General features: G+C 36.4%; 1 protein-coding gene across 3 annotated transcripts in view; it reads left to right on the top strand.

Moving 5' to 3' along the window:
- Nucleotides 1-209: 209 nt before the first annotated feature.
- Nucleotides 210-10,183, top strand: part of LOC149797261 (transaldolase-like) — a 44,221-nt gene continuing 34,247 nt past the window's right edge. The window contains exon 1 of one of the 3 annotated variants that reach the window (XM_089961963.1): nucleotides 210-365. In XM_089961963.1, the coding sequence (XP_089818089.1) occupies nucleotides 293-365 (73 nt within the window). In that variant the 5' untranslated portion in view covers nucleotides 210-292. Of the gene's footprint in view, nucleotides 366-1,642; nucleotides 1,754-6,500; nucleotides 6,673-10,183 lie in introns of those variants that run through there. The other 2 variants (XM_089961964.1, XM_089961962.1) reach the window with 2 other exon arrangements.

Genomic DNA, 10,183 nt, shown 5'->3' with positions numbered 1-10,183 from the left:
TGTTGTTGACTATTCTTTAGAAAATCGATGCTATAAGACTGTTGAGATATGGCCATTCCATAAAACGGCATGGGCAGTCCCTGCAGCAATAAAGATATTGATTTTATTCGTGGGCACAACAATAAATATTCAACTGTGTGACGAAGCAAGTTTTAAGGTCTAGTAGGATAACGACAATCACATGTGTGTGCAGTCCAGTATAGATAGGCTACGGCAATGTACAATGATACACATATTTAGATTAAAGTGGGTTAGTAAATTGTGTATGTATTAATTTAATAGAACATCAAACATGGCGCAGACATCCTCTTTAGAACAGCTGAGGGTATGGACCAAGGTGGTAGCTGACACTGGGGATTTTGAAGGTATGTCTCTTACAACTTTAGTCTTTTGTTGACTCTTCGGTGACTTGGTCATATTTGATCTCAGATGCTTCAGAGATGTTAAGTGTCTCAGTTTTACTATTACTATTACTGCTGATGATACTACTACTTCTACTGATGCTACTAGTACTGCTACTACTACTGCTGCTGATGCTACTAGTACTGCCACTACTACTACTGCTGCTACTAGTAATACTACTACTGCTGCTGCTACTACTACTACTAAGAAGAAGAAGAAGAGTGCGTGTGTGTGATTTGGATTTTTAACGTAGCTTTAACAATTTTTCAGTCATATCGCTACGATGTCTGCAGTGATGTCTAGCACTGGGGCATCATGCCACAGACATGTAACATGATGTCCCACCCAGTCACATTATCCTGACACTAGGCCGACCAGTCCTAACACTAACCTCTTAATACTGAGCGCCAAGCGAGTCAGCTGTTAGTACCATTTTTAAAAGTTTTCGGTAAGACTCGGCTGGAGTTTAAACACACGACCTCCTGCATCCGAGGCGGACGCTCTAACCACTAGACCACCAGAGCGGTCAAGAAAAAAAAAGAAAAGAAACTATTTTTTAAAATAGATTTTATATGTTATACAGTCTTTATCTGTCAAAATAATTGAGTCACTGAGATTGTATGTCAGAATAGCGCTTAGCACCTCTGTCGTTCAGGGTATGACCCTGGTTTCAAGCATGTACTTAGTAATGAGGGGCCCCGAGTGGCCGAGTGGTCTAAAGCGTTCTTCGTTACAGATCACTGCCATCTCACCTCTGTCTGCGCCGGTTCGAGTCTCAGATTCAGCCAATGTAAGTATGTGAGAAAGCATGCCAGTAGCTTCTCGTGGGTCGGTGGTTCTTTCTGGGGTTTTCCCGGGTTCTTCCTCCACTATTAATACTGGCCGCCATATATAGCCTATCGTGTGCTGAAAAAATGGCGTTAAACCCCACAACAACAACAACAACTTAGTAATGCAGTTAGTGTCCATAGTCAGTCGATTTCTCATGGGTTTCCAGTTTCCTTTGCCATAAGATCAGATTAGGTCAATACCAACCCTTTAAGGTATTGGAGGTAACACAAGGTGAAAAAAAAATTGTATACTAGTCCACGTGAAATAATAGTTAAAGATATCTCTTTTCAAATTTTTATACTCTGTGATGCCACTATAAATGATACATTTTCATAGTCATCGCTCTCGTGAGATCTCTGCATATTTTACGAGAGCTGTCCTTGAACTGATTACAGTATTAGTATCATAGCATGTGCATGACGCACCCAAAAGCAGTGTCTCACAACTGGTGTAACAGATCTAGGTCTACTCTCTTCGATGTTTGGTGCGATTTGTTGTCAGTCCGCCAGTGGATATGGAGGTGGTGCACATCGCAAGTTTTGCTTATTTATTTATTTATTTATTTGTTGATTGCATGTTAGTCCCGTGTCGACCTGCATACAGTATTCATGGTCAGTCTTAAAAACAAACCAGCAGCTTTCGCACTAACTCAACAGCGCAAAAAATAATGCATGCACTTGCACATTCAAAAATAGTTATAGGCCACGTGGCAATGTTGCAATCGCACTGGGACCATCTGCCGTGTTTAATTTTACCCAAGATATAAACATTCCCTCGTATGATAAGGCCAGCAGAGCTGCAGTAGAAAGTGGAGAACTACCGATGCTAATGTAATACTTATTGGAACAACTACCTACTTTGATTCGTAAAATCCAAACCCAACTGCACCACGGGCTGACGCAGTCAATGTCGCCAAAGGCACGTGAAAGCATCCGGTGTCGGCACATTTTACCCGTCCTACGGACGACAGTACTACAGCATTTCCATTTAAATCAAATTAAAAAGTAAATCAAAAATGATTTCGACGTTGTATGCTACGCCTCCACAGTACAGTAAACTACAGTATGAATATCAAAGGGTGCATTGGATAGAGGAGAAAAAAATCAGACTTGATGACCGTCAGATTCAGAACCGCGTTACTCTTTACGATGTACTATTTCCTATCGTCAATCTCCGAAAGTTTGCGTGTACCTTATATGAATATAAAATTATTGTTGAGCGGCTAACTTATTAATTAGTGTCTCTTTATTTTTTTGCCAACTTCAGATAGCAAAATTTTTTGGGGTGGGGTGGGGGAGCTGTGACGGGTTATTGCTTGTTTCTAGGAGGGTCATTTATTTGAGGTTAAAAAGGGAGAAGGTTAGAGTGGGCGGAAGGGAATTTAGGATCGGATGCGGCTGGTTCGGTTCCCAGTAACTTATTATGTTAATCAGCCTTCATGATCGATTTATTTATTATTTTATTGTATCGTCTGTGTACATATTAACATAAAACATCATGTTGATTATGTTAACTTTATTTTGTGTTTTATTCTTGTTTCGTTTATGTAATCTTCTTTGTGGCTTTCTTTTTTTTTTGGGGGGGGGGGGTAGAGGGGCACCAGACAGATCCCCCTTCCCAAAAAATAAATAAATAAGTGTTTTCATGTGTTTATGTGTCCCCCTTAGGTGTGTTGTATTGTTAACTTTATTCCAAAAAGAATTGGGATAAAAAGTTTAGTTAAATACCAATTTTTGGTGGGATATTTATTTTCCCTAGTGTTTTCTAAAGGGTTGTTCAGCCGCTATTGGTTTCAATCTCCAATTTGGAATCCTATCCTTTGTTTGTTCAAGTAATCTTTGCCAAGGGTCACCTATGTCCTGTGTGTGCTATGTGTATATTCCTATATTGTTTGTGTGCTATATATTTTTGTTTAAGGACGGCATTATCTCCAAATATTTCTCCCAGTTGTTTTATCAGTTATTATTTAATTTAAAAAAATTATTTTGAAATTATTTTATTTATTTCTTTTGTATAGTTTTGAAAATATTTTGAATGAGAAATGGTTGTTGTTAAAAAAAAAAAAAATAAACGCCTCGTGTTTTAGTGCCTGTGGTATAGTAAGACGTTTCTCATTTTCCTTTTTTCGTAATTTTTGGAGTGGTTCGGCCATATCCACTTTGAGGGATCTGCACTATCTTTATTTCAACACGTGCTTCTCCTTTTTGATGGACCTAGCATCCTATACCCCTTTAATTTTTTATGTAATTCCAAATTTTCTAAACGGCCCTGAAGTTACAGAAATATAAAAACAAAAGTTATTAGATGGTTAGTTAGGGAAAACTTTGGATTAGTACTCTTATTTCACCATATTTCTGTTTGTCTGTCCATGTCCTGGGACTAGAATTTTCCGAGGCTCTTTCGCAGGCCTGTTCACTTCGCTTGGAGCCATGTGACTTAGCCCTGCGATGTTTATGCCTCTTAATTCTTCTAGTCCTCAGGTTTCCTGTTCCTTATGTCCCTGCAAAGAATTTTTAATTTTATTTTATAGATGGTTAGCATGTATAAATATTGACGGTGCGTTTCCCCTATAATTGCGCTGTTAGGTAATTTGAGGTACCGGGGGATCAACGATTATAGTGATAATTATTTATTTAAATTTTTTTAGAAAGCTTTACTTAATTTAGGTTTTATGTTTTCATTGGGTGGAAAGATGAGGTAGGGGCTCCAGTCCGCGCTCAGGCGGTACTCACCCCTAATGGGCGGTAAACCGAAGACCTTCTCTCCCCATCTCCCCCCATGTGATGTCATGCTACTAAAGGTTACTTATTTATTTTTATTATCTGTCCACATGCCATCATAATACGTATTATATAATCTGTGACCTTTGCTAATAAGCTTCTGTCAAAATCCCCATCGAGGAAGAGTAAGTTGCTCCTCCGGTACTTTTCTCTCTTGCAAATTTCCATAATTATGTTTATTTTTTTTTAATTTTCCTGTTATCGCATTGCGCTATCACGTGGTATTTGGTAAAATTTGCCCTTTTGCACAACAAGCATTTGTGAATTATATTTATTATGCTCCTCCTTAGGGCCACATACCCCGTCAACCATGCTTTATGTAAGTATTTATAAATCAGACTTTTGATTTTTAACGAATTAATTTGGTACCAATGCCCCCATACTCTAGGCCAGTTAATTCCCCAGTTCTTTTGTTCTACTTTACATTTATTATTTTTTGTGACAGCTTCTCTCATCCATTCGTAAGTGTTCTCCTTATGTTTATCCCATAATTCCTTTGCATCTCTGTATTTAGTTAAAAGTTCTTTAATAATTCTAAATTTCCTTGGTACTTCTAGTTTTTTTTTCATAAGTTGATTATTTTTGTTTATGCCTGGTCGGTTTCTAAGAGTGAAACCAAAGCAGTAAATGTACAACGCTTCCCATGGTGTCCTCGGTTCTGTGTTTAGTATTTGAAACCTGTTTAGTATGTTTGAACATTTTAAAAGTATGGGGCTTGGTAGTGCTTATCTCCCCTTTTTTGTTTGATCTATATAAAGTTTCTTTTATTATATAGTGTGTTTTAAAACCCCAAATAAAATTTACTATTTCATTATCTACTTTATTTAGCATTTTATTTTCTATGTCTATCGATTTTAATGTATAATTGATATTTGAATGTAAGTAAGTTTTTGCCACTTGGGCCCGCTCCATTATGCATTATGGGCGTTAATGCCAGGAAATCTTTATTTTCTTTGATCTTTTTAATCATATTCTTATAGTTTTCTATCTCGTTGCTTTTGCCAAAATGCACCCCTAGTGCTTTGGCTCTATCCTTCACTAGGTATGGTGGTAGTCCAGGGTGATTCCCGCGCTAGTTTCCTATTTTTATAATCTCTGTTTTATTGTGATTTATTTTTGACCCAGAGGGTTTTCAAAATCTGTCGAATTCTTTCTTTAAGTATTCTAATGATCTGGTGTCCTTTAATCATCTGCATGCTAGAGCATTTTGAATTCCTGTCGTAAAATTGGGATTTTTATCCTTTCTATTTCTTTGTTGTTTCTTATCTTGTGGCTTAAGATTTACGCATAATAGCATCGACAGTGGACAGCCTTGCCTCACCGATCTCTCTATTTCAAATTCTTTCATGGTCGCCCCATTTGCCTGTACTTTTGAAGTTATATTTATATGCAGGATTTCAGTCCAGCTCTGGAAATCATTTCCAAATCCAAATTTGTTAGAACAGTTTGTATATAGTTGTGTTCTAATCTGTCATAAGCTTTTTCTTGGTCGAAAAGTACCACAGCACCTTTCTGACCTGTTTCGTTTATAAAGTCAATTGCCGTCTTTACGTTTAAAATGTTATTTTGGATATCACTACCTTTCCCCCACAAGTTTGATTATATTTATGATTTTCCCTAGTCCTTTTTTTTAAAAACCCTATTAGATAAGATCCTGCTTAGAATTTTGTAGTCTATGTTTAGGAGGGAGATGGGCCTCCACTTCTATTTAGATCGTCCCTTTCTTCCTTCCTTTTATATATTATGGCAATTATTCCCTCCCTCATCGTTTTTGGCATTGTGCCTTTCTTTAAGAAAACGTTGTTATATAAAAATTCAAGGATCGACGATATCTTACCTTGGAATTTTTGGTAGAATTCCGCATTCCGCGGTGTGTCCATCTCCGCTGGCGATTTCTCTTTTGCTAATTGTGAAATGGTTAGTACAATTTCTTCTATCGAGATGAAATCGCCACATATGTCTCTATGTTCTGCCGATATCACCTCGCATTGTACATCATCTAGATAATTATTTCTGGTATTTATGTCAGTTTGTTGAGAAGTGTATAGTTCTTTATAATAATTTAAAATATAGTCCATAATATCTTTTTCTCAGTTAATTCTTTATTATTATCCCTTATTTTATCTAATTTCTTTTCTTCTCCATTTCTTATTTCTTCCTTTTGTACAGGTCTTCCGCCTTTTTATATATTTGTGTATATTTTCTAGCTCCAATTTTTCTCCCTTACTTCTATTTCTTTAAGCCTTTGTGGCTTTCTGTCATTGAAAATAAATTGGTATGTTCCGAATGCGCATAGGGTGGTTTCACGCCAGTTTTGCACTGTTTTTTTTCTTTTTTTAAATCAGTCTCTTCATATCGAATATTTTCGTGACCAACAAAATTATTTATTTTCATCCAGAGCTCTAGTTTGCTAATCAAACTAAATCAACTTTGAGACGACCCCTCTCATGGACAGTTCCTGATGAACATAGAAGTAATCCGAATAAACTATAACAACTTTCTCCACACGAAGAAGGCGCTTGACACGGTTGAGTTTTGCGAAGAATTGTATTTCACAAATTACTGATGTCGGAGTCAGCAGCAAAAAAGTCAGCTGTCTCAGCACTTGAACAGCTTCGGGAACACACCGTTGTTGTGGCTGACACAGGGGATATTGAAGGTTTTTAAATTTTGAGCTTGAATTTACGCTTGTTTTGGTCGTGTTCTTAATTTCGACCCCGGAGCTTGATTTGGGGTCGTTTGCCGGTCAGGGTTATTCAGTAGTATACAGGCCTGTACTTTTAGGAATATTGACATGCATTATTATGTTGTTGATTTTTAAGAAAAAAAAATGTAATTAACGGTATTAAATTGATATTGAATTTGTACATCACTGTCTAGAAGTGACAAAAAAAAGCGAAAAATTAAAAACGTTTTACTAGCAGGATGAGTGCGAGTGGATTTGCTTATAAATTTGTTTTAAGGCAGAGAAACACTTCAGATCTTATATCCTGCTCCGGCAAGTAGAGCAACAATCACCCTTCAGGTCACGAGTTTTGTTTAATTACAGTTCATTCACAATCTGAACTTTCAATATTTATGTTTTTTAAACGTAATATTTTCAACTTAAATTATTAACGAGTCATACATCCCGTAAATAGTGAAAGTTATCCGATTGTAAATTTGAAATATTTACCACTCTGTCGGCCAGTTCTGCACGTCAGGTAATAATGCGCAACAATACGTAATTTCTGTTAAAATTGGATCACATGCTATTCTGGGTCAAAAATCCATTTTGTATCAAGAACGAACGACCATACTTTAATTAAGAAAAGTGATATTCATAAAGTGTACAAAAATATCCCACATTCTGACTCGAAAGGCATATGAAAATATGATTTCTAAATGTCAACATGAAGACCCACTCCTAGTCCAATAAATCAACCCCACAAATCTGTGTTGACGCTGATGGACGATGTTGTGGGTCTGATGTCACCAGTTCATTAAAATGTGCAATTTTGCTGCATGCAAATGATTCCGGAACAAACCCGTGTACACTTTAGACACATACCCAGTAATTGGTAACAGCCATATCAAGCGCAAAATTCAAAATGGCCACAGGACAGATGGTTGTGCTATTCCAGGTGGATTTACAAGTCACTAAACATGATTTGCTTAGGAAATATAATCTACATGTCACCAAAAGAACCCTTCATCCAACAGTAGCTGCACAGCCATGAGAAAAACCGGTAAGTGTATAACATGCACACCGATGTGTGCAGCCAAATTTGCATGCAGATAATTGCAGCTTTTAATGAATATGTGATATCAGCCCCTAACCCGAAAATTAATATCATCATGGGTGAAGGGCTGATTTATCGGCCTAACCCACTCCATGACCTTCTTAAACCTGTAACCCAGAAAATCCTATTTACTATCTATTTTTCAGAATCATGTAAATAAATACATTATATAAATATGGAAATGTATACTTTAAAAAATTCTGCATCTTGATCCAAGTTTCCAATTTTGCAAGAAGTTGTCCCGCACATACAATATTGCCTGCTACCCAACGTGTCAACTTGCTGCTAGAACGGTATTCTCAGGAAATTCCCCGGTGTATAGTCTGTTTCTAAATTCTTTAGTAATTCTTCCCCATAAGCAAGACATTGTAAACATATTACATCCTATTCATTGTTGTTTCTCTTCCACATAATATCTTATTTTTTATAAAATGTTAACTTTAGTAAAAATTTTTTTACAAGATTGGGTTTGTTTGCTTAATATCTCTTGCCATTTATTGGCATTGTTACAATGAATTTTGTAAAACTAGCTATAAACCTGACCTAATTACATGACTAAACTGCTGACAGAAACAGTTGAAAGTAATATATTTCATTTCTGTAGCCTGATGGATAAACATTACATCTTTTCAAAGCTGTGCGCAGAATAGGCCGACATATCGCGAGTCATGAAAACATGGGGGTGGTATCCGGTGTGTCCAAAATTAATATTATTTTGAACAGAATATTCTGGTGACAATTGCCTCTTTTCAAATGGTAAACATTAGTTTTTTATTTTCATCAATTGGTCGAATTCAGTAAGTGTTTTGCTTCAGTTTTGGAGACGGAAACCTTAGGTGCACAGCAATGCCTGACTGCATAGTATATAATAATGGAGTTTGATGTTATAGGACTAGTCACAGGTTCAGTGCATTAACAATTTAGCCACAATGAATCCAGATTCAATGGGGTAGAACTTTTAGTATGCAGGCTTTTTTATTTTGTTTGTATTTTGAGAGTACTTGGGCAGATCGTGCATTTGAGCAGTTTGTTCATTTTGCTTAAAATTGTCATATTTCATTGGAAAGTGTAGTAGGTCTGCACAAATTACTGCACTGTCATTGCTTAGTCCTAACTACTTGCAGTATATTTTTAGGGAGCAGAGGGAAACATTAACACATAATGCAACATACACTTTGTGTCTGCAACTGGCAAAAATAGCATATAGAATTTAGAACAATTAACAATTGTGCGGTTACTGTTTCAGTGTGGCAGCTAGTGCCAATCTTGTATTTTGATGGAAAAAAGGTGTTTGTTTTGGGAGTCCCTCTAAATGTAACATGGTATCCATATATCCCCTTTAGTAATCTCCATGTCCTGGGATGTAGAATGTATTGACCGGCTCAAATTTAAGATTTGTTTAAAAAGGTTGGGCTGAAAAGTCCTCTACATAGTGGTATGGGAAAATTATATTGGTCTTCGTGAGCTGGTAAAAATTATATCAATTGCATCAGTTTCTCTCTCTCTCTAACAAAACTCCAAGTCATCACAAGTCAGTTGGGTCTGTAAAATTTTCAACTAGCTACTACCTTTAGTTAACAAGCTTTATTATGTGAGGTGTAGCAAAGAAAATAGTCGATGGCATTTCTGACTGTAAATTGTATGAGTGAAACGATTATGCATTTGTATCAGTAACATAGATAAATTTGTGACAGACTCATGTGGTTAGAAGTCTGCCCCCAACCACCTACTTCAATTCCATGCTGATTATTTTATGCTCAGCCACTGATAACATATTGATGTAAATAAAACACTGATGTTTTGCTGTTGCTTAACATTGTGTCTACCTGTATTGAATTATAATGAGGGCTACACTTCTGGTGTGTAATGTGGTGAAATATGTTAAGTTCTGATTTGTGCTAATTGTTTGTCGAGGTCCAGAGTAAAGCAATAACCACCATCCAAACTAACTGTAGCTTATTCACTGCATGACAACACTAGAAATACATGTATTGGAATCAAAACTAAAAAAAAAAAATATAAAAATAATTAGCACAGAATGAGCATTAGGACCGATTCCAAACAGCACAAGTTATAGTCACCTTATTCATTTGTAGAAGAGGTGGGGATTTTTAATAATCTCATTTATTACACATAGAAATGCATGTCTAGGTATGTGTCAGTTGTTTTGCATCTACAGGAGGTACACTATGAAGGATTTGGTTGTCTCCCTTACTCAGACTAATTCTTGATAAGATTTTCCATGCATGAGGAAAATTCAGTTTTGAAAATAACACCAAAAAAACTTTCAAATATAGGTGAAGGCATGAAATTGGTAATAAAATGTTTTAAAAGCATTCATAAAGTGTGATAAAAAAACAAAAACAGGGTATGGTGACCATGATGAGT

Source organism: Sinohyriopsis cumingii, chromosome 6, assembly GCF_028554795.1.
Source record: "Sinohyriopsis cumingii isolate HCF-2022 chromosome 6, ASM2855479v2, whole genome shotgun sequence".
NCBI classification, from domain to species: Eukaryota; Metazoa; Mollusca; class Bivalvia; order Unionida; family Unionidae; genus Sinohyriopsis; species Sinohyriopsis cumingii.
Note: the sequence above shows the minus strand (reverse complement) of the source record. Positions and strands in the feature narration are given on the sequence as shown.